Here is a 26,049-nt window from a genome sequence, read left to right on the forward strand (position 1 = left end):
TCCAATAGCTCCAAGGACACGAGCACTGTAATATCAGCTATATATGCAAAGTGATCTCTGTCTGTGTGTGCCACATGACAGGTCCAAGTGAGGGGGATGACAGGCAACATCCAGTTTGACAACTATGGCCGTCGAACCAACTACACCATAGATGTGTATGAGATGAAATTAGGTGGGCCAAGAAAGGTAAGAACAAAGGGCGTCACCATTTTAGATAACGTGAGGAGAAGATATTTTTTTTGCTCATTAATAATTAAGGAGACATTGGTTATGGAAATTTAAAAAATAATAATAAAAGTAACATAAATACATTTTGAAATGGTGAATGCTAGCATCAGCTCACTAGATCTTATGGGTCAATATGAAAACAGTCGTAGGCCCATAACCCAACTTAGCAGCAAAGGTTTGTGAGTGTTTACAAAAGTAGCAACGTTTGTGATCTAGTTTATGACCTGAAAAAAATCAAGTCACTACTTTCTCAAACATTGGCAAACCTTTGCACCCAGTGAGATTCAGCCTTTAATGATTACAAAAAACCAAAACAAAGGGAAAAAATGCAGAGTTACTATTGTGCTAACTTTGCTAACCTGCTTGCCAATTTGGTTTGAATTAATGTTTAATTTTAGAAAGTTGTGTGCACACTGGGATTTGATTTCCTGAAAAGAATCGGAAAAGTCGTTGGGTGATAGTGTGGTTTTTTTTTGGCTAGGTAGAGCTGGGTATCATTCAATTCACAGCACAGATGTGGCCAAGAGGAAAGTAGTAGATTATAAACAAAAGGGGCCTGACAACAGCACCTCGAGGAACACCATTAATAACATAAGTGGCATTTCAATTGAGTAGGCTAAATTATGTTTTTCAGATCACAAACTAGTTGAGAGTGAGTCGACTGCGCCTCCGCTGGTTACAAATAATCCACTCAACTCTAACTCAGTTGCATCAAGACATGAGCAATCAAAAATATTTCTACACAATGAATAAATTGGTTATTATGCATACCCCCAATCAACACACACCTAAATGCTTGCACACATCAAGGGTTGATGGCCATCAGAACTGTAACTTTCAAATTGGACTTCATGAATGGTAACCACATGTTTGAGCATGCTTAAACATACATGTGTATTGTGCTGGAAGACTGTGTGACAATTTCAAATAAGCTATTTCCTACATTTATTGAAATGCTACGGGCTCTCCGTGTTGTGAGAATAGCAGCAGTCTTCAGTTGTCTACCTCTGTTGGATAGCAGCTCTGTGAGGTACGACAAGTGTTAGAATGCACACAAATCACGCACAGCCTGCAATCAGACTGATTAAAGTGCCCCACCATGAAAGATGAAAGAGTATTCCTATGTCATGTGATCGTGCAGGTATGATTTCTGGCCCTTTTCTGGCAGTAATTACCATTCAAATAACCAATTACTGTAAAAGAGATCAGAGAATTTCTTGGACTCGCCTTTAAAATGGCAATTCCCAGTCGTGCATTCACATTATAACATATAATGACCTCTGCCTTTATTTCATAACCTCACCCAGTTCCAAGAGCCAGCTGTGATTTTTTCATGAGTGTGATCGGGTCCAATATGACACATGATTACACCGCCAGCCTTTGAGGCCTATAAAACTCACACTTCAATTAGCATCACGCTACCCCTACAGCTTAAAAAGAAGCCATGAGCAGAGATGCGGTGGGGGGTTCCGAGGGGGAAGGAGGGGGAGGAAGAGGGGTCACAGGGTGAATGCGAGGCAGCGAGGGCATAGGAGACGAGTTGGGCAGCAGTTCGTCAGGAGCGTGAGGCCAAGTCAGCCCAGCAGCAGCGAAAGGAGGAGGCCTGCAAGCTGCGACTGTCACGAGTGATGTATGGGGCTGATATGTGTCCCAGCCACTCAGGGTGAAATCAGGACTTTGCCTCTGGACCAGCACTCCATGACACGAGTCTCATTCTACGACTTTCCCATGAGCATGCAGACAGGAAAGAATAAACTATGTGAGGTGTCTAACACCACACAAACAATTACAATACATTCTCAGCAGCCCCAGCAAATTCTAGCACCTCTACTCGGCGTGTAAATGTTTTTCTCCTTCTTTTTAACACCTGCCTGGCCCAAATATTTAAAGATCTGACGGGAGGGGAAAAAAATGGAGGCCAGATGTGAATGTGAAAATCTGAGCCAACAACAGTTAGAACACTGGCAGCAACATATGCAAGGTGTTTCATCGTGAGCCAAAGCAGCCATTATTTCAGATGGGCAAACAAACACTTGACATTGGTGTGAGTTTAGCATCTGTACAGCAGAATACAGAGTAACTACCATGGCAAGGTCTCACAGAAGAAACTATACAGCCACTGGAATGATATGCTAAATTATTAAGCATGTATGCAGTTCACAGGGCGGTATATCAATTATTTACCATAAAACCTGGGAGACTGAAAGTGGGAGGGATTTAAGTTGTCTGCCTTGTTCTTATCTACTGCAGGGAAGCAATTTAGTAGTCGCAGCATGGAATAAAAAAAAAAATTAAAAAAACACGGCCAAATTTATGAGTTAATGGCATATTTTGAATGTTATAATTAATTAGTCACATCGCTGCACCAAACACATTTTAACATTCTTCTCATTTGTTTCCATAATGGTATATGCTGCAACCGTCTGGGAAATGCATAATTTTAAAGAACTCAGCACAATAGTCCTTATGGCCTAACCAAGCATGGGCACTTTTTTTAAGGCAACATTTGCATTTATTCTGAGGCCCTCCGAGGGCCATACTAAATTCATAATTATAGATTTATACCATATGGAAACACATTTGTTGTGGTTTCATATTGCAAATGTATACTGAATGAGTTATGTATTACATTTTATTTTAGGTGAAACATTGAGATTTTCATTCCCGCCAAAATGTCCTCACAAACTTAAGGCAGTTTCTCTATACTGACACTTTTTTACGTCAACAACCCTTAATATAGCGATGCCCAAATCTGGTCCTCGAGGGCCACTATCCTGCATGCTTTACATGTTTACCTCCTCCAACACACCTGGTTCAAATGACCCATCCATCCATCCATCCATCCATCTTCTTCCGCTTATCCGGGGTCGGGTCGCGGGGGCAACAGCTTCAGGAGGGACTCCCAGACTTCCCTCTCCCCAGCCACTTCATCCAGCTCATCCCGGGGGATCCCAAGGCGTTCCCAGGCCAGCTGAGAGACATAGTCTCTCCAGCGCGTCCTGGGTCGTCCCCGGGGTCTCCTACCGGTGGGACATGCCCGGAACACCTCCCCAGGGAGGCGTCCAGGAGGCATCCTGATAAGATGCCCGAGCCACCTCATCTGGCTCCTCTCAACGTGGAGGAGTAGCGACTCTACTCCGAGTCTCTCCCGGATGACCGAGCTTCTCACCCTATCTCTAAGGGAGAGCCCGGACATCCTGCGGAGAAAACTCATTTCGGCCGCTTGTATCCGAAATGACCCTGCTCTAATAAATATAGTGAACATGTTAATCCCACCATTTAAAAGTCTTATTTATAGTCTACTATTATTTTTGTTTTCTTCATTCATTTTCAGGTTGGGGTAATTGTCAGGTTTGTTGTCCATGTAGTAATTCGTAATTTTAGCAACACTAATCAAAATTCTCTCTTTACAGATCGGGTACTGGAACGAGTTCACACGCTTTGTAAATATAATGGATCCGCAGGTCACCAACGACTCCTCAGTGGAAAACCGAACGATTGTGGTCACTACTATTATGGTACACTTTCCAAATTGTTTGAAATGTTTCACGTATTCTCCCACTCAAGGTCATGGTGTTGATTGCCAATGAGTGATACATTCTGTCCTGGGCGGGTAGAACCACATCTTTTTTGTGTTGCTTTCCATCCACTCACTACATGTTGAAACAGTCGACCCGTGACGGGGGAGTGTTTCAACTGTATCCGTGTGGGTGTCAAAGCATTTTAATTTTCCATACTTCAGTGGCCTGTCGTAGCAGTGACATCACAATAATGGTATCAATAATAATGGTTGACTCCATCAGTTACATACGTAAGTAGACCTGTCTGTCCTCATCAAGTAAATGTTCAATGACACTTGGGATCGACTGGCCGAAGGAATGACCTCAGGATGATAATGCCATGTCTTTTTCCGAGCTGGGAAAAGCCAAATAATAGGAAGTTGTGGTATTTCGTCCTTGTTATTGTTATTTTCCTTCTATTGCTCCTTCCGTTTGTTCTGTGTTGAACTCTCATTTGGTAATTGTATGATAATTACATGGTAAGAAATTACTATAACACAAAACCTTCGGAGAACAATGGTTGTAAATAAAAAGCACATATTTGGAGTCAAGCTCACCACTCAGTAGGAGGAAATCTCAAGATGAGAAATTCAGTCTGTAGATAAGATGCGTTAACTGGGGGAAAGGCTTGGCGGATTCTGAGTTGAGGGGATGTGTTCAGCACTGAACAAACAAACCATTGCTTTCCCACTTGCACTCTAATTGCGTGCGGCTGTAATGACGATGCCCGCTCTCCTGAGCAGCCCTATTGTTTGTTAATGATGATGTGCTCGGGAAGAGAAAAGATAAGCTGCACCAGCATTTTGAAAGGGAGATGAAAACCTCGCGCGCTCCTGCTCTAACTCCTTCATACAGGGAGTGGGTTTGCGTATTTTTTTTCTGTAAAGCTACAGCTTATTTTATTTGTGTTCACTTTAAGCGTTTTTTTTTTTTTTTTTTTTTTTTTTTTTTTTTTTTTTTTTTGGAGTGGGGTGGAACAGCCATTAAGTGCACAGTGGTCCAATGATCTTGAATATGTTGACATAAGATTGGGCACTCTGATCTCTCTCCTGTCACTAGCATTTACTTGTGAAACCCATCCCCATTCCCATCCTCAGCCACCACCACTGTGCTGACCTTGCCTGTCGAATGACTCCCCAGCCCTTTATGCTTCTCTGTACTCCCCTTCTGTTCACAGTAAGGGCCATTTACACAACATTGGTTTTAACACAAAACAGTAAAAAGTTGTTCAGCTTTGGCTGAGCCCCCGCAAATGCTGACAAAAGAGATTCAAAATACAGTGGCGGCCAAGACCAGAAACGATTTCTTTACAAATCGACATTGCCAGCTTCACCGTGGCGTGCCTACGTTTTTGGATGCTTTTAGTTGTTTTTGCAAGGTTGTGTGAACAAGGAATCTTTTTGACACCAAATGCAAGAAGAACATTTTAAAACTATGATGTTGTGTAAAGATACCCTAAAGACAGTTTTCCACCAAGTGATACCATTCATTTTGGCCTGCCGTGGTAGATATTTGTAAAGCCTTATCAGGCTGTTGCATCACCTATGTAAAAAGCACCAATGTCAACACCAAAACCATAGCATAACATCCTAGAGAAACACACTATAGTGCAAAAAAACAAATTTCCTTCCTGTTCATTACATGGTGCACAAAAGTATGTAGACACGTATCTGTCAAACAATACCCAGATAGCATGTCGCTACAACCGTCGTACCAACAAAGCGTTACTGAAAACTGGACCGGCTCAGGTCAGGCATTGTCAGGACAGAGGCACAATAAAATACAGTATCAGCTGGTGGAAACAGTTTAAGTATGTTCTCCCTTCCTTCACTCCTCCTTAAGATTCCACAGAGTTGCACTCAAATTGGGTTGCCTGCATTGGGCTTGGTGTGTGCTGGCTTCCATGTCTTGATAACAGCTGCGTGTCCACGGCACCACGCTGCTGTTATTAGAGTATATATATGCATTTGCAATGCATCATCTCTTTCTGCATGACTGCATGGAAGAGGATAATAGCAACGAGTCTAGTATGTAGTATGTTAAATGTGTGCGTGAGTGTGAGAGCACAAGTTCAAATGAGCGCATGCTGTGTATAATGCTGTGTATTAAACTGAATGTGTGCCAAGCGGTGAGTAAACCAGTGTGTGTTTGAACCAACAGGAAGCTCCTTATGTGATGTACAAGAAAAATTATATGCATCTGGAGGGGAATGACAGATATGAAGGCTACTGCGTCGATTTAGCATCTGAGATTGCCAAACATGTTGGAATTAAGTACAAACTGTCTATAGTAATGGATGGGAAGTATGGAGCCCGAGACCCCGAGACCAAGGCGTGGAACGGGATGGTGGGTGAACTGGTCTATGGGGTGAGTACTGGGAGCCTCGTTTTTCACTGATTACATGACAGTTTGCAAGGAACTTCAACATGAGAGGAGATCTCATTTTTCTGTCTCAAGCTTATCACCAACAACTCATCGGCTATTGCCCGCTACAAAGTCTTAATGCTGCTCGGTCTTGTTGGAATTTGTCCAGCGCAGCCTCAAGCACGGGAGGGTTGGTGATCATCTTGAGACGGAGAAAATGAAATCATTTCTCAGTGCTGTTCACTGCAATTATTCCGTCTTGCTTAGCCTACAAATCTTCCTTTCTTGCAGGCGAAAGCAAGGTAAGTACATGAAAACAACGAGTCCATATGGCAAACACTGTGTAATCACTTCAATGAGAGATGGATTGTTTCCCTTTGAAGTGGCTGTGTAATTGTGTTCAGTGTTTGATGTGTATGATGAATATGCCACATTGTAAATTCATAGATGACAAAATCAACAGTTAAATGGTGGCTTGCGGTTAGAGACAACAAGATCCATATGTGTTGTACTCTATAAAGGTTGAGGCTCGCACATTAGCAAAGGGTCACGCCATGTTTCAAGTCTGACAGAGCTCAGGCTCTTGCAACACCAACAATGCCTCCAATGTCCGTCTGTGACTCATAAAAGTTGAATCGGAGCCCAATACAAAATGCAAAAGGGGTTTTGCCTCCTCATCTGTTCAATTTCCCAATCATCAGCCTGCTAAATTGCATGGTTTGATGTGCTACGGATAGAGAGAGAAAAATAGATCTTTCCCGACAGCCTTAGGTCTTTACTAGCCCATAATTTTACAACAGGTGGGCCGAGACTAATAGTTGTGTACATTTTGACCTTTTGACTGTTAAATTAATTAGATTTTAGTTATCTTTTAAAGGTTAGGCCTGAGGCTGCTATTGCTTTATTTCCTCGGCCATTGACTGAGCGCTGCTTACAGCTGCGCGAGGATTAAATGGTTATGGCCCCTCACAAAGGTGTGTTGACAGGGGAAAGAAAACAATGGTATTTATTGGGTCTATTTGTTCTCCTTCGCGGTTGACCTTGTACACATTTTCAGTCTGCTACAAGATGATGTTTTGTCAATTTCACAACCAAATGTCAACTATGAATAGTACAGGCTATAAATGTGTGCTTTTTTTCATAAAAAATGTGTCTATTAAAAGGGAAGCTACTTTATTTTGAAATGTTAATTTTTTTCTCTAATCATTTAGAATTCATAAGGCTCATCGCTTGTTTGTAACTGAGAGCATGTAATGTTGCTGTTAAAATTATGACTAGCATTAATTAGAGAACTAAAATTTCAATTAATTGCACATATACTGATATATTTCTGTTTTGATCATTCCTATGCTCACGTTTCTCTTCTAAATGACCATGTTTGGGTCACCATACCAAACAATGTTAGCTAAGTGTGTTTGCTAAGGGTTATTAGCAAATGTAGCTGCAGTATGAGTAGTGAACGCTTAGAATGCCAAGTTAGCATGATGTGTCACTAGACTACAACATTTGTTTACAATGTTAACTGCCATGTAGCAAGCAAGCTTTTTTTCCGAGTTGTTCTTACAGTCCAAATGCTGGTTTCTTTTTCCAACCGAATGAACTTCACTTTGATTCAATGATGTTTTTTTTACATTGAAATCTATAGGCCGTGGGGAAAGTATTATTTTCGTGTGTGTTTTGCAGCCTGCCTTAAGATGTCTGTCGTTCTGTTTTCTATTAGATAACTGATTTAAAATATGCAATGACTTTCTTCTTTACTTGCAAGTTTTCAGCTGCAGCAATTCACATGTGCACGCATGACATTTCATGCAGGTCATAACTAATGATCACTGTGCATGTTCCTGTTTCCAGAGAGCAGATATAGCTGTCGCACCTCTCACTATTACTCTGGTTCGAGAGGAAGTGATAGACTTTTCCAAGCCATTTATGAGTTTGGGCATCTCCATTATGATAAAGAAGCCTCAAAAGTCCAAGCCTGGCGTTTTCTCCTTCCTGGACCCACTGGCCTATGAGATCTGGATGTGTATAGTGTTTGCCTATATTGGGGTGAGCGTGGTTCTGTTCCTGGTCAGTCGGTTCAGTCCTTACGAATGGAATCTCGAGGAACAGGATGAGACCAAAGACCCTCAGATGCCCCCTGACCCTCCCAACGACTTTGGGATCTTCAATTCTCTCTGGTTCTCTTTGGGCGCCTTCATGCAGCAGGGCTGTGACATCTCCCCAAGGTGGGTCAGTGTCAGTGGTCATTTAAGTAGTCATTTAGGATTACTTTAAAGGACCTGGAGAGTTAAAACATTTGTAATTGATTAACCGACCTTTAACCAAGGTACAATAAGACATACGTTTCCACCACCAAACTGACTAATATAAAAAAAATAATTAAAAAAACGAATTAGCCTCAACTTTTCACAAATCTTCAATTCAGGATCAAGGCTTGAATCAGAATCAATTCATCCTTAAAACAAAAGTTGCTGCTCGCAAAGGCTGTTGTGGTTCATCGGATGTGGTGTTTGATAGGATTAACGTCCATACTCTCTTTTCATATCTAAACATATCATACTCATACCTTGCTTTGCGCACTGGAGCAGAATCAAACTGGCACAGAAACAGGCCAGTTTTTCAACATATCTAAAATTAAAATTAAGTTTAAAGGTAGTATCAAGGCATATAACCTAACCCAGTTATGGGCAAACTACGGCCCGCGGGCCACATCCGGCCCACGGGACCGTTTAATCCGGCCCGCCAACCCTAAATAAATTGTATTATTTAACTTTTTTTTTTTTTTTTTTTTTTTTTCTCGGTCATTTTGCCTGCAATGACTGCGTTTCCCCAGTAGATGGAGAACCACTCGCCTGCGCATTTACTACCGGAAGCCGTGTCAGAAAGCTCGGTGCACACTCACAAGTGCGTGTACGTACTCAGTAGTACGGAAATGGCGCACTCGCACTCTATTTGTCTCAGGGCCGAATTTAGAGCGTGGGCTGTGACGACAGCATTCTTGTAATTTGCGCGCCGAGCTTTCGGATACAGTTTTACGCTAAAGCCACGCACGCACAAACCTTCCCCTGCCCTGGAATCCTTCCATTAAAATGAGTCGCCCAAGGAAAAGCAAGGTGGACACTGAGTGCCGAGTGTTTAAAAAGAGTGGCCAATTTGGCTCGACGTACGCGACGTGACGTTCAGCCACATGAACATCAACATCAACCCGTCACAGATCTAGGTAAACGGACCAACACCTCGGATCTCTCCTAAGAATTGCCACAACAAATTTTACTCCAGACTATGACACACTAGCAAAAAAAAGGGAGACCAACAACACTGTTCCCACTGAAAATGAAGGGGAGGCTTTCAAGTTTGTTGTAAAAAAATGCATTTTGAATATGAGCTGTACAAATACCAGGGATTGAAACTAGCGACCATTCTCATTTTCAAACAATGCAGGATGCTCAAGGACATTGATGCACCACCTGTTTGTGACTAATCTTAACCTGTAAAGTTCTTAAGGCTTACTTTAAGGAAGTGTTTCCCGTTTTCTCACCTCTGTTACCAGGTGTTTGTGAGTTAAAACTCTGCTCTGATTTTGAGATACCCCTCACCGTGTTGCCGTTTTGATTACTTTATTTGGATGTATGCTTTCACCGATTCTTCAAGATTATATATTTGGTCATAATGTTTGCCGTTTGATGTGATCTCATAAGATAAACATACATCTTTCATTAATCTGACCTGCAGGCACTGAAGTGATGGAGACTGTTATTCATAATAACAGTGTAATATTTTATGAGAATCACTGATAGCAGTTTTTTAGGGATGTTTTTTTTTTTTAATGTTGTTAATAAATGCATTTGTTTTCAAAAAACTTTTTTTGAATATCCATGCGTTACTACCTACTAAAGGCCCAAATATTTTATGCAATGACCTTTACAGGTCGTTTATATTACTTTACACAAACACTACATCCAACTGCTCCTGGTTCGGCCCCCCGGTCAAAATTTAGAACCCAATTCGGCCCGCAAGTCAAAAAGTTTGCCCACCCCTGACCTAACCCCAGATCAATATAGAAAGCGCCGAAAATCTGGCAAATTTATTTAAGTCAAGTTTGAGATGTTATAGCCTTCTTCAGGCCATAAAACAAATTTGTACCTCAAATGCTTCAAAGTATAATAGTTGCATCAGGTGCGTGATTGACGTTAAAATTTTAGGAAGTACCGCATACAATAAAGTCACACAAGCATAATGCTAGATGTGTTGTTCAATGATTTCTTTCTGTTTTCCATATCATGGGCAATCTGCAATTAGGTCTCTCTCAGGCCGTATAGTCGGTGGTGTTTGGTGGTTCTTCACCCTCATCATCATCTCATCCTACACAGCCAATCTGGCTGCCTTCTTGACAGTGGAGAGGATGGTATCTCCTATAGAGAGCGCCGAAGATCTCGCAAAGCAGACGGAGATAGCATATGGCACTCTGGACTCAGGTTCCACTAAAGAGTTTTTTAGGGTGAGTAGTTCTTTTGCTACCTCTCACACAAAGCACATCATTATGTTACTGTCAGGCTTGATGACTCATAGAAACACACAAGGCCATTAATGAAGTCCCTTTTCAGCTTTTCCAAGTGCGGAAATGTTGACCTGCATAGCTAACGTGTTGACAGAAGCGGTTCTCAAATTCTTTAGACATTCATGTAAAATTTATGCGGCAGAACTGCAGTGTACAACCTTGAGGTAGTGGGGATGTCAGCAGAAAGTGTGATAACAACATCGAAGACTCTGAGGTGATAAAAGCAGAAGGCTAATCAAGCTCCCATATCAGACTCAGACAGGTCAGATCATGAAATATAATTAGTTAGCTGGCCATGGCTGGCAAATTGGACATGATGAAGAACGATTCTGTAGGTCAATCTGAGCTGTCTGAAGAAGCCTGCAGATGGGATGGGCAATATGTCCATCGGCCAAATGCACCAGAAGGTCAATTAAGTTGTAAATTACCAAAATCTGAACCTGCATTAGCCTCTGAAAGCAAACCGCATGATCACTAGGCAATAGCTCTTGCAGCAGTTCTTTTTCGAAGTGGCATTCACTTTATATTTCTGCTGTTGACAGCAACATCAGTTGTGAAATCTTTTGAATTAGGAGCAATGAAAGGTAGAGGGTAATAATCAAACAGCCTTCTAGCTGCTCAAAAGAAAAATATTCATTTTCCTCACATAAAGGACAACTTACTTTTGTGTCAAACACTAAACACATTTGGAAAAGAATGTTTCTTACAAAGACAAACTTGGCAAAACATGCACGGAATGTGAATGTGGCAACTCTCAAAAGAACACTTCCCAATGACTGCTCCTTTCATCCTGCATGCTGTACCTATATATCTATATATATCTATATATATCTATCTATATATATATATATATATATATATATATATATATATATATATATATAGAGAGAGAGAGAGAGAGAGAGAGAGAGAGAGAGAGAGAGAGAGAGAGAGAGAGAGAGAGAGAGAGAGAGGGTATTTTTATTTTTATATCTAAACGATGATGGATGCCAATTATAGATTAGGTTTCCAACCTGACAATGGCAACACAGCAGGCTCTCGGAATATCTGAGAAGTAGTCTCCAATTGACGGTTTTACCAGCTTCTTTGGAATGGGTGTCTTACTTACAACCCGACGTTCAAACAGAAAATGACATGTCTGAACTGCTAATTGGAGTGACTTTGTATTAAAGCTGTAGAGGCTTGACATGGAAAAACTACACTCTGCATTAATGAGATCCATACGGCATCAGCCAGCTGGAAATGTCAGTGTCTCCAACTAATCATGTGATGCCAAGTCTATGAGATATACATTTTTGATGATTTCACCTGTCTGACGCAGAAACACTTTCTGGGAAGAAGAGGTAGCTCAAATATACTGTATATAAGATGCAGAAACAAAATGCTGAAAGAAGATTGTATTCGTATTCACAAAGGGATAAAGTCGAGCCCCTCGTATCCTCAAGAGTCTAAAGTCCTTATCAAGGACTTGCTTCTAATGACCCCCCACCCACCACCACCACCACCGCCACCACCACCACCAACACACACACAGACTGTGTGTCTACCTGTTTTGTGTGGTTTGCTTACCAAAGCATTTAATTGTACGTACGCAGATGTCATTGGCTTGTCAGGCTCACACCACATTGGAACAAGAAACCAGATGTGTCACCTGAACCATGTAGTGTAACTCCAGCTTTGATGGGCCCATCACCAAACTTAGTTTACTTACATTTTGAAATGCACATCTAAATGGAATACGTGGCGTAATAGTGGCTTCAATCATAGATTAATCTTAATTATGTGAAAAAATAAGAAGAGCCCATCAGAGACCCTTAATGCACCTCATTTAACAGTGTGACCATGAAAAGAGGATAATAACTGACGTGAATAAGCCCGAAGCCTCTCTTGCTCCTAAAATAATTTTACATTCAAGTCTCAAGGGCAAAATCCATGCATCCTACTGATGCGCAGGTATGATAAAGATGGAACAACAACTTGTGCGCAGTCACCAACACATTTTTGCTCAGCATTAAAATCAATTTCACGTCTCAGCTATTGTGACGCAGACATTACAGCTTCTGCATGGTCCAACACAAGGTTTAATGAGTAGATTTTCTAAGCGGCGAAGACTTGCTTCGAGCCAGAGTTGCATGAAGAAGAGACAATTTATTCCAGGAATCTGGAGGCTGCTCTGCAATCAGTCGCCGCTTTGTAACACAACTCCCTGAGCCCTTGTCACGTTGTGTTTCGGCAGAGTATTGACTGATGGAGCTTCCATAAAGATTACAGCTTGTTTGCATATAAAAGGGAGCTATCGAAAGTAATGATAGATGACTGTAAGATAGGCGTAGCCTCTGGCAAAGCTTTGTCCTTAGGGACAAACTTCAAAGAGGTGTCAGTTGGAGTTCGGGAAATGGCATGACACAAGTTGACCACTCAGAGCCTCAACTTGTATGTCTCTGCACAAAGGTAGTCCATGGAGAATATTGAGTATTGCATTGCTACTCTTTCATTGTATTGCGGTCATACCGCAATGCAATGAAAGAGTAGGAATTCTGAGGGGAAGACCGTGAAGCAGAATTTACAAAGCTGGACATGCAGACGGCATTTTGGTAAGGACAGACTGAAGTCAAAATGCCGTGCCAAAATAAGAATTTAAATAAATAAACAGCCTGCAATAAAAAACATTCATGGGGCAGAGGCCGAGAGAGCTTCCTAACTTGGAATCAATGTCAATGAAACTTATTTAGAATGCAATGGACTGTTACTATTTTGACTGTGCAGTTAAATAACTTTTGTATTCAGGCAAGTTGGACATCTTGGGCCAACAAAATGTCCAACTACCACTGGGAAATATCTCTTTATGGGTATATTTCAAAATATGAACACAGGGGAAGGAGCTATCAAACTATCAACAAGGATCTACTCATTTTAATGTAAAAAACCTCAGCAACAGATCCACGTATATCATCTTGGGTTATACACGGAGTTCTCCCACACTTGTTCACAATCAGGAGGGATACATATTTGATGCCAAACACCTGCATACAAAATAAATTCTGCTTTTGTTGTTGAAGTTGAACTCAGTGCTTTATTGTTTTAATGTACTGTCTGGTAGGTGGATTTAAAACTAGACACTATGGTTTTAATGAAGTAAGTTTTCCCTTCTTCTATTGTACCACAAGACTTTCATAGATCACTTTTTATTCCAAAATAACTCCCTCTGCTCTGAGAGAGGCATTTTGGGCAGCAATTAGTTTACCACATCATCCTAAAACGGAGTCATGTTTGCATCTTGTTAACCGCATCCCCAAGTTGGCAAAATAAAGCATTTATGAATATGATAAATGAGAAAACAATTGTGAAGACATACTCAGCTCACATCTGCTTTAGGTTGAAACTGGCTGCGGCACTCAGAAACTACATTTGGATAATTTGCCACACTTAAAAAAAAGAAGAAAAACAATTCGAAAGAAGATTTCCCTGTGACTCCCTTTTCAAACAAAGTCCTGTGTGAAATTTACCCCATTGTTGAGTTAGAAATCTACAATCACAAAAACAACCCAGGCTATTCTCCTTGTATTTTTCACTCTGTTTGATTCCCCTTTGAACAGCCCTGTTAAGACTTTAGTTGCCGTGCAATCGGCCTATTTAGATTTTGGTCGCGCCGCTTCCTCGGTCTGATATTGATGAATTGACTTCATAAAGCACTAAGACAGCACACTCTGTCGTCAGTAATCAATGCCTAGATCCATTCTTTTTTCTTCATTTAAGGAGGCGTTGGAGCTTTTCTGCAGCCGAGCAGATGAGCCTGCGGTCTTTGGGGAAATCGTCCTCTAAACTAGCGTCCTTTCAATGCTGTTTGACACATGTAAATTGTAAGCGCATATAACCAGATTGTTAGCAAAAAACATCACATCCAACTCCCAGACCTCCTCCCATCCATCCTATTTGCATTAAACCACACTAGCCAATGCCCCGACTTGAAGCATTTTCATCTTTGCGGGGTGACATTCATCATGCAGGCATTTTTTTTTTTTTTTTTTTGTGTGTGTGTTATGCTGCTGTCTCATCTCATCTTCACCCTGATGCTCTATGACAAATGCCTACAAACAAATTGTAGATTACATTGGGACGGTAAAGCACTCTCCTCAGGTCAAGGTTAATGCATTTGTTTATTAATAGTGATGCATTAGAGATGAATATGTTGTTGTTAAGGGGGCTTTTGGGACACTGATGAGTCTGGTCTGGATGGTGCATGGTGACAAACCTCAATACGCATGTTAAATTATTCTAGTTTATATTCTATTATTCTATTTAACTTCATTACCTGAAATTTACAGAACCAATTCTTTCCATGGCGGGCTAATGACTTTTTTACTCAGGTCAGAATAATGATTATCATCAAGATTGGGTTTTGTGTGTGTGTGTGTGTGTGTGTGTGTGTGTGTGTGTGTGTGTGTGTGTGTGTGTGTGTGCGTGCGTGCGTGCGTGCGTGCGTGCGTGCGTGCGTGCGTGCGTGCGTGCGTGCGTGCGTGTGTGTGTGTGTGCGTGCGTGTGTGTGTGTGTCCTCACCTTTCACCAGGGAGAATAGTGAGTGTGAATAACGGTTGTTAATAGTTTGGGGATTTTTCATTATAGTTGTTTTTTATTTTCTATTGTGTTAACTTTTTTAACTACAGTTACTTTTAATAAGTTAGACTGATTTTATTAGTTTTTTATTTTTGGGAAAATGTCATTTTAGTTTGTTAGTTTTAGCATTAGTTATAGTTTTTTTTTAATATGTACAGTATGGGTTGCTGTTGGTGTAGGAGTGCACACGCCTGACTTGTGTGCGGGCAGCGTGGAATCGTGTCCCGCTTAGTGGCGGTGTGCACATAGATGTGTTTGCTTTTTCATCTCAATATGTGCCCTGCGACTGGCTAGTGACCAGTTCAGAGTGTATTCTGCCTTTTGCCCTATATCAGCTGGGATTTGTTTTCTTGAAATTTTCATTGTCATTGTTTTGTTGGTTTTTATTACCTTTGACGGCGTAGGTGTAAATCGATCCTATGCTAGCTTGCTGTATGCAGTTCAGCTACAGTATGTGAAGCATTGCTGAATCAAGGGGCCAGAGTGTAAACCAATACATTTTAACGAGGATGTGTAAAACAGCATGCCCAGCCATTAATTGTGAAAATTATCCATAATCATTTTCACTACCCAAAGTGTATTTTCAATTTTAGTTTTGTTTTTGTTAGTTTTCATTAACTATAATAACCTTGATGTGTATTCCAGACAGATGTTCTTTCCTCAACTGCTTGTTCACCCTCCACCCTTAAAGCTTTTGGCTGCTTTGATTCTGCCAGTTCTTGAAAATGATCCAACACTGTTTTGAAAGTACCATGCATATATTTTTATATTTGATCAAATGAGCAGCACACAAAAACATATTCACATTCAGGAAACTTGCTCATGACCAGCATTTATTCAATATGTGAAACACCTTATGCCAAAACAAATCCAGCACCACTAAATTATTTAATTGATGTTTATCATAGATAGTGGTTGACTCACCCAGATTTTGCTTGCTGCTTAATCCTGACCCAAGGCACTTGGAATATGCTCATCTGAGTCAGTCAGTGATGGGCTTTCTGGTAAATGAGTAACCAGCCTTCTCCTACGCTCACATGATGCCTTCCACACTCATGTGATGTTAGAGATCTACAAATACAAATTCAAACATTCAGTAATCTTTAAATGTTGGCAAACTGTTTGCATGACCCGTAATATTGCACATATAAATGGAACAGAAAGTCAGGTAAATGAAAATGGCAACAAGCCATGGAGGGCTTCAATCAAGGCAATGGATTTTGTAAATTCTTGTGCTTCGTGATTTCAGTAAATCCAACAGCAGTTTTTTTCAGAAGTATTTCAAGATATCACATTGGGTTTACAGGATGTCTTAATACTTCTGTTTGCCATTTTCAATCGAGTTATCACAAAGCTCAAAATGCCACAAAATCCATTACAGCACATTAAAGAGTTTTGTGTTTCTGAACCTGGTTCTTCTCTTTTGTTCTGTTCCGCACAGCGATCCAAAATAGCTGTATACGAGAAGATGTGGTCATACATGAAATCAGCCGAGCCCTCTGTGTTTGTTAAGACCACACCCGATGGCGTGGCCCGGGTACGAAAGTCAAAGGGCAAGTTCGCCTTTCTCCTGGAGTCCACCATGAACGAGTACATAGAGCAGCGGAAGCCCTGCGACACCATGAAAGTGGGCGGGAACCTCGACTCCAAAGGCTACGGAGTGGCGACGCCCAAAGGCTCAGCATTAAGGTGGGTGGAATAATATAACAATATCCTCCATGTTGTTATAGTATTCCACCTACCCTGATGTACCCTGTTGTCATTCTCTTCTCATCCTCTCCTTGTTTTTTTATGGACACTGAGGTAACGGTAGTATGCTTTTTAATGCACTTGGATACAAAAGGTTTAATGCACTCATCGTCTTTTCTACACGTGATAGGGTTATTTTCATCAAATCCGCATCATAGAGTTAAAGCTAAGAATCATTTCATGTTTCTCTATGTCTTCCTGTTGCTCCCCCCCCCCCTTCTCCATCTCTCCTTCCGTCCTACCTGACTGTTGTGTTGTCACTTTTAATTTAACGGTTCAATGGCTTTTCAATTTAGCCTTTTAAAAGCTGTGCTGTCACTTGTGACAAATGTTAATTGCATGATGTTTGTTGTTGTTCTCAATGACAAGTGTCCCCATCCCGCACACTTCAGTTCTAAACTATGCAACCCCTCTTGCCACCTTTTCCAAGATTTAACACTGTCTTTACCTTAAGTGAGCCTCTTATCTCTCCATATTCCTGAAATTCTTATACCACAATTTGTCCTTTCCCAGAACATTCTGATTAACAGATTCTTTGCGTAAGCCCCCGCTACAGTGGTAGCCTTTCTACCCTGACCTATTGTAATGCTTGGTACACACATTACTTTGCATTAGATTTCTCACGGACCTGTGCATTTTCTTACAAGTTATGTTTTATCGTTTCAAGAAATGCTGTTAACCTGGCAGTTTTAAAACTGAATGAGCAAGGCCTCTTGGACAAATTGAAAAACAAATGGTGGTACGACAAGGGAGAGTGCGGCAGCGGGGGAGGTGACTCCAAGGTCAGCCTCGATGTCACCACAATCGGGTACTACAATGCAGAGTAATCGGCAAGGCTGTTATAGCAACCCAACCAGAACCGAACCAAATGTCCACCCCAAACAACCTGCTGCTGCCCTACAGCACATCACCAAATTGACTAATGGTCTGACCGGATGGTTTAACACCTCAGCTCAAACAAAGGAGCCCTGCTTAGCAAACAGGAGATTAGTGACAGCAAGTGCACATGAATCAATTTATGACGTGAATAAGCTGCCCTGCAGTTATGAAAGTTTCTTTATTCATGCTTACAGATCTGCGTGGCAGCTCATCTCATCCGGGACATCAGGTCCATCTAGCATTCTGGAAATGTAATTAGTAATCTGATTTATGAATTTATGCATTTATGAATCAATTCTTAAATATTTTTCATGGAAGTTGTTCACATTTCTAGCATATGTTTTTGAGTCTTGGGAACGATGGCTCTTGTTTAATTGAACCAATAGGATCAATCATTCCCAGTAGCAAAATGGCTTCATGGAGGCCATCAGCAAAGCAAGGGGAACAGCGGCGTCTTGAGGGGACTAAGCATTGCACATTGCAACGTGAGAATTCTAATTAACATTTCGAGGCTTGTGATTTATTTTTAATGGATCATGCAATGAAATACCTTTGGTCTGATTCCACCATTGAGCTCATTAATAACCCGGCATTGACCCTTTTGATCGCACCCTGCCATCTTCTTTCGTGGCTAAATGATGAATGATTTTCCCATTATAGAAACTAATGGTGCAACTATTAAGCCCTGCTCAATCATGACAACTAAGTATAACATTGCTCAGATGATGTGCAATTGTATGGTACTTCATTCACTGCATTACATATGGGACAGCGGCATTACAGTCTTTAGCTTGCAGGTCAATGTAAAGACAAATGATGTTGTCACCTCAAATAGGATGATATAGGTCAAGTAATTGGTTCGATTATATGCAACCTGAAAAGCTCCATGAACCACAGCTGTGTTATTACACCCTTAACATTATTTGTCATGGATTGGCCTTGACCACAATTACCAATTAAGCAGGAGTCAGTCTGTCAGTGGGTTAGCTTTTTACCGAGTGCCTGCCTGCACAACAGAAATTATGTAAATAGAAAGTCAATTGAGACTTACTCTCATGGAGTGCACGTCCCACTTTATACTATTGTTGATGTTTATATATATATATATATATATATATATATATATATATATATATATATATATATATATATATATATATATATATATATATATATATATATATATAAATGTGTGTGTGTAAATACTCAGGTATGTGCTCCATTTGTCGGGTTGTTTAGCTTTTTCAGGATTCATCAGAGAGGCCCCATTAAGTGTGCCCTGTAGCACTTACATCCTCACAGTGCATTGCTTGTATCGTGCTTACAGTTTGTGGTTTCTACAGACGTCACCATTCTCTCTCACAAACACACATGCACACATTTTTATACACTGACTTGTTTGTTGCCCTTCAGCACACAACACAGTGAGGTCGAGATTGAGTTTTAGACATAGAGCATGTTATAGGGTAATTACATTGTTAATCAATGTCTCCACAAGCCAAAACGATGCTCGGGTCATCACAAACTGTTTCTCAGATTTGTCTTTGACACATACAGTGGCGTTATCTTCTCTCGGTGCGTTATGCATTGCCTAGTTCCCCTAGGGAGTAGTTATGTCACTCATTTATCGATATATCGTTTTGTTCCTTACTTTCAATTTGTATTTCATGTTTCACCAGGGAGATAGAGCGGAATCACGACTGACTCATACTTGTATGTATTAATACAAATGTCATGTTGACGACACTATACACTGCAGATATGAATTTGGGTCGACAACTGTATTGCAACATACACAACAACTTAATATTGACAAGTAATAATAACTAATGTTATGCAGTGAAGACGGAGAAGGAGTCATCTCGCAGACACTTTTTTTGGGTGATAATTTTTGACATATTGATGAGCATTGAGAGAAAAGTTGACGATGTACTGTGGGGACACGCACTAGTAAACCAGAAATTCACGCTCACTAAAGATGTATATTCATTTATTCATCCATCTTTCGAACCGCTTCTCCTCATGAGGGTAGCGGGCCTGAAGGAGCCTATCCCAGCAGTCATTGAGTGGTAGGCGGGGGACACCCTGAACTGGTTAGCAGCCAATCTTTGATTAGTAGTACGGATGGGTGCGTACCAGGACTCGGTATCGGTGCCAATACCGGCCTTATTATTCCAATATATTGCTATTTGTGATGTTTTGTTGCTGTTTTATTATCATGAACTACAAACCGAAAATAGAAAATCGCCATAAATTATATATATACGTATATATATATATATATATATATATATATATATATATATATATCCACTGTATCTGGATGTGATATCAGTATCGATGTGTTCTCAAAAATTGACGACTCGTACTGGTATAGGCCTGAAAAAAAATACGTTTCAAACATCCCTAATTATTTGTGGAATTGTACTGAACAGACAGGACAGGTTTGAAAAAAAATTATGGAACATCCCTAATTATTTGTGGAATTGTACTGAGCAGACAGTACAGTACAAGTACTGCCTTGCCACAAAGCATGTCCCTTTCCAATTATGTGGGCTTCATAATATTTTTTCCCGTTGTAACCCTGCTGTGGCAAAGAAAAACAAAAGCACTAACTTTTGATGCTGACTAAGCTGAAGTATTTTCAGAAGTGTTTTGAGATCTCATGGTAGCTCACATGTTTTGTGCGTAGCAGGTTTTTGAGTGTTCAAGTAGACATGGCTTTTACATGTTAGTTCTGTGAGTGTAAAGACATTTATGGGTTAATTATTTATTTAATTATTTAATAAAGTAATCGTGAATATACCGTAATAGTCCCACTGGGGAAATGCAGTTGACAGACATAATAAGGGGATTTCTGTCATGTATTTAGAAGAATTAAGCGTAGTGTTTACTTTCTCAAATAGATAATAGATCAATTGACACCACCAATTCTCATGACAAAATCATCAAAATCATAAAATGAAGCCAATACTGTGCACAGCAAAAAGAAAACCACTCAAGTACTATTGTGTTTGTTAAGACAAAGCTCCTTTTGAACTGATCTTGTTGAATGCTGTTCAGAGACTCTTCCATGCCCCCTCACATTATCCCAAGTAGAGACTGGCAGATCGTACTGTAAGTACCTGCTCGTCGCCATGGTAACAGCGTCTGCCGATTACTCAAAGCGATATGGGTAGGTCCTGGCTCTGTAGGTAAGGGTTTATAAAGGTGATAGGTAGAATGCCTGCTCTCTGTCATGTTGCCGTGGCCAGGAACCCTGCTTTATCGCTTTGTAAAAGATGTAAGTAGTAAACAAGTTGAATAACATAAAATAACATAATATAATGTTATTTATGTTATTTCCCACGTGAAGAACTCCTGTAAACCTTGCAGTATTGAAACTCAGTGAACAAGGCATCTTAGACAAGCTGAAAAACAAATGGTGGTACGATAAGGGTGAATGTGGAACCAAGGACTCTGGAAGTAAGGTCAGTCGCTGCAGGTCTTTTGTACTGATTCCAAATTGCATTTTGACCTACTGTTCATATGCAAGACAAACCTCTATCATTGGTAGTTCACACTGTGTTAATCTGCTGCACATAATTTACTTCTTTGGACCTGCCACTAACTGTAATATGGATTGTGGCTTTACAAGGCACCCCTTCCCCCAAATTTTTGGCATCGATTTTTTTTTACACCACATGAAATGTGAACCTGTTATGTAATGATAATCCAATGGGGAAATGACCATAGAGTGCCTTGAAATTTTAATTGAATCACAGCAGTTGTTGACAAATGCTAATTATGCTCATTCTCACTTCATGACACTGACCATTGTGCTGCTGTTTCTATTTACCAAACTGTTAATGAAAATTTGATTTATTTGTGTTATTACTACTTTGCAAAAGAGCTGTGTCTATTAGATTTCTTGACCTCCTGTGGCATGAGGAACGGGCAAAGCCTCTCGAAATGTGACAACTTTGACAAATGCTTATGCTTGCGATTGAACTGAGGCTCAGGTGGCATTCCGCAAGAAGTCAGGGAATGTAATACACTCAATATTTAACCCGCTGAGATTAACTTAATAAATTGTTACAAAGCTGCCTGATCCGTCCATGCTCGGGGGGTTAAACTGCAAATAGTAAAACTCTTATGAACAAATTTTTAATGAATAAGTTCGGTAGGTAAGCAGCAGCAAAATGGTTTGATTTGATCATCTTCTCTGACTGTACTGTATGACAATGTTGCCATAAGAGTTATACGTACATGTCGCTAAGGAGACAGGGATGGTTAGAGCCGTCGACCTAAGCGACGCTGACCAGCTTCCTTACATGGTCAAGAGCAGTTCTAGACTTAAAGACAAAACTTCAATAGACAGCTTCTTTCTTTTTTAAGGAAAGTCAGACGTTCTTATCTTTGAGGAAAATCAATCAGATTGAACTGTAAACAGATTTTCTAGGGTTGTTACTTGTAACTGTTAGCATTAATTCATTAACAGTTGCACCAGTTTTACTAGATCAGATTTATTGATCAGGCTGAATTTTGTTCTGCTAACACTCGCATCACTACAAAATGCTTAACTGTGTTCTTGACTTTCCCGCAGGACAAGACAAGCGCTCTCAGCCTAAGTAATGTGGCTGGAGTCTTCTATATTCTGGTTGGAGGGCTTGGGCTGGCCATGATGGTGGCCCTGATAGAGTTCTGTTATAAGTCACGGCAAGAAACCAAACGGCTGAAATTGGCCAAGAGTGCTCACAATTTTAAGCCAACTCCCCCAACCAACACCCAGAACTTTGCCACATACAGAGAAGGCTACAATGTATATGGAACAGAGAGTGTTAAGATTTAGAGGTACGTCACCTTTCTTTACCATCCAAATCACGCTGAGATCATTTAGCTTCTTGTCGTATCTGTTCGACTAAATTATTCAAACTCGCGCGGTTCTGTGTTGCAGCTGTTCGAGGAGTTGTTTCAGGTGTCATGTTGGAATAACTCAAACATAAATGCTCACTTGGGTATAAAAACCACAGCCATTATTTGTTCCTTGTAAGATATAGTCTTGTGACTAGATGAAATACAGTATCAGTTCTAACCTTCCACCGTGGAAGATCACACAAAATCTATTCTAATGCACTGACAGACGGTTATTGCTTGTTAGTATTCAAAAAAAGGCTGCTTAATAACAGTTAAATTATTACAAAATGGCTATTGTTGTTGATCATCCCATTTATTGGCTGGACTCATGCATCTCAACAACAGAGACTCTCTATACTTTGATTTTCAAAGCCGTTCCAACTGTCCCGCTCATTCAGGGCATCTTGAAAAGCATTGTCAAATCGCCTAATTTTCTGAAAACTTCACACATTCCACATTTCTTGACTGGTTCAAACTATTCCATGTTCAAATATTTGGCTCATTACAAACACATTACCCAAATATATAGAGTAAAATTACCAAATCAAGAAATAATTCACATTTTTATTTGAAATCATTCCAACTTAGTCTCACATTCTACATGTCAAAGAATTCTGCCTTTTTTTTCAATCCAGCCTCAAGTCTTTAGCATTTACACACAGTGTGTGCAGAAGTTGCATTCTCTCATATTAAAAAGCACATTGGCAGCAGTGCATATGGTTTGCAGATGGAGCGAATAGCATTCTAACATATGATCTTTAGAGCTGCTATATGAGGCTAGCGATTCTCATGTGTGAGCTTGTCAGTAGAGTAACATGTTAATTGTGAAATAGATGTATTGACTCCAGCCGTATTCACGACAAACAGCTCCTGTAGAGAGCCGTGCTTTCCCCATGAAAGCAATCATCCCACTGCACAAATGCGGGTAAACACTGTTAAATACGCAGCTTCAAATGTTAGTTTTGTTTTTAATTGGGTTACACGTTCTGTCCAGTCAAACACGAACGTGCACCAGAGCCCTGCAAATATTTTTATACCTACCTCCTCACGATCATCGCTCACAGTGAACCGTCAAGAGGCTACTTGAGCTTTTACTGTGATTGCTGCTTTTCAGTCTTAATATTGTTGTTTGATATTATTAAAAAATTAAGATCTGGAAGCTAAAGCATAATGAAGCCCATTGAGATAAAACGTAAATGTGTGCTGATAATTGGATAACAGGCGGCCCTTTACTGATTTGTTTTTTTTAATCATAATTGCAAACAGTGCCGAAGGCCGCCAAAATTCTGCATATTAATTATATTTTGTTCATGTAAGATCTGTATCTCTCTAAGATAATATATTGGCGCTCACAAAACATTTGACATCTTGTTTGCACAAGTGACTATCTTGGACACATGTCTGTTTTTGTGTTTACTCACTGTGATATGCAAGATCGTCTGACAATCATACAAAGTAATTCTCCCTTTCCGTATTTGATTTTGCTTTGTATCCTGACACAGGTTTCGCAAATCTTTCCATCGTCCCGTGCAAATGTGACTAAATATCTCTGAATGGACAAGGATTACGAGAATGGAGCCAAATCCTTTTGGGTCGGATGATAATCTGCAATGACGACACGACCGGACTGGTCATGGGAAGAGCCGATTTCCTTCCTCTCAGTGCCTTATGGAAAAATCCAATTAATGCAACGTATTCTCAACGATATTGCTTTTTGCTTGAAACTCACACAAAAGTGAAGAATTAAGGGTCAGTGCAATCACATTAATATATACAGTACATATAGAGAATACATGTAATGTGAGAGAATTAAAGCCATCACTTTTGCAACCCCAAGCACACTTTGAAGTGCCAAAAGATGAATCTTAGATGACGGGACTAATTGGTTTCTTGTAAAAGCAGATTGCTATTCTCCTGCTGCCAGGTTTTCACACGTTATACATATTCAAATGTGTTCTTTCGATCTTGTCAGTGCACCATCGCCAGACACTGATTATTAAACAGTTAACTTTTATATGAACTTTGGCCCTTCCTGTACTAATTGATTCATCACCCTAAAATGCCATTTAAAACAGTTCAGAGTGTGTTGTTTGTACTCTTTTGGTGGTGCTGACACACGCCACAGAACCAGGTCATGACTCGCATTTCTAATACTGCCAAGTGTGTGTATGTGTCATTCAAAGAAAGGTTGCCATGTTTAAATTGTGTGTGAGTGTGTGTGTGTGCGGCAAGTATCCTCGTAAGGTTGACCCCCCCAAAGGCCAATTGTCAGTGAACTGCTGAATCTAACTAAAGGATACCAGTCAAAGTTTTCAAACTGTACTATGTGGAATATGTTACCATTTTCTTTGCACATAAGAACATTTGAAAATGAATTGTGCTTTTCACTTTGGTTTTCTTTCAGGAGCATAAGTGTTTGGTAATTTCACAATGTAAAAAAAAAAAAAAAAAAAAATCATTGACATGAATTGATATTAATAAAGGTTGCACCAAGGTGCTTCTGCAAGCTTAGCACATGTCCATATTGCTGTAATAATTACTTTCCCAAAAAGGCTGTGATTCCATAGGATTTTTAGGAAGATATTTAAATCACCAGAAGCTGTGGGCAAATAGTTTATGTAAAAAATAAAAAATTAAATGATAATGTGAAGAAAACAGGTGAAATGTGTTTAGCTCAACACAAACTATTTATATTACTTGATGATTTTTTTTTTTTTAACAAAAAATGCATGTGACGCTTGTTGAGACCTACAACTCACAAACTGAACTTAGATTAGAAATTCAGCCCTGTTTCTATTATTTTTCTTTGGTTAATCAGTATTACCTTTTTCCTTTTTTGTAACGCTCGTCTTTCTGGGAGACCACCAGGCATTGTAGTGGGTACAAAAGAACAAGAGATGCATGCATAATTTACTGAACCTCATTAGTGAGGCGCTGTACAGAGAATTTTAATACATTTTGTAAATAAAATGTACAGAAAGATGTTGTTGCATGTCTGTGTCATTAAGCAAAATGTCCACATCAAAGTGGAGTCATCCATTCTAATTTTCTACACCTGTCCACAATATTAACTTCACCAAGCTATCTTTGGCTTACATCATACACTTGGTAAATAAATTTCTAAATGAAAATAAAGGGTGAGATTGGCTGATGCCAATAGCAGGTTGATGACAATTTCATAAATAAATTCTTGAATCAAGT

General features: G+C 40.1%; 1 protein-coding gene across 5 annotated transcripts in view; it reads left to right on the forward strand.

The window, feature by feature from the left end:
• The window catches only part of gria3b (glutamate receptor, ionotropic, AMPA 3b), an 89,386-nt gene extending 63,556 nt beyond the window's left edge, over positions 1-25,830 (forward strand). The window contains exons 8-16 of one of the 5 annotated variants that reach the window (XR_007484543.2): positions 82-186; positions 3,642-3,746; positions 5,949-6,155; positions 8,004-8,377; positions 10,452-10,650; positions 16,766-17,013; positions 17,741-17,855; positions 21,308-21,422; positions 22,538-22,685. Coding sequence is in view for 3 of the 5 variants with exons in the window: in XM_049733115.2 (XP_049589072.1) it covers positions 82-186; positions 3,642-3,746; positions 5,949-6,155; positions 8,004-8,377; positions 10,452-10,650; positions 16,766-17,013; positions 17,741-17,855; positions 22,538-22,783 (1,599 nt within the window). In the remaining 2 variants the exon portion in view is untranslated. Of the gene's footprint in view, positions 1-81; positions 187-3,641; positions 3,747-5,948; positions 6,156-8,003; positions 8,378-10,451; positions 10,651-16,765; positions 17,128-17,740; positions 17,856-21,307; positions 21,495-22,537; positions 22,786-24,350 lie in introns of those variants that run through there. The other 4 variants (XM_049733115.2, XM_049733108.2, XR_007484544.2 and 1 more) reach the window with 4 other exon arrangements.
• Positions 25,831-26,049: the final 219 nt, after the last annotated feature.

This window comes from Syngnathus scovelli, chromosome 1, assembly GCF_024217435.2.
Source record: "Syngnathus scovelli strain Florida chromosome 1, RoL_Ssco_1.2, whole genome shotgun sequence".
In the NCBI taxonomy this organism is placed as follows: Eukaryota; Metazoa; Chordata; class Actinopteri; order Syngnathiformes; family Syngnathidae; genus Syngnathus; species Syngnathus scovelli.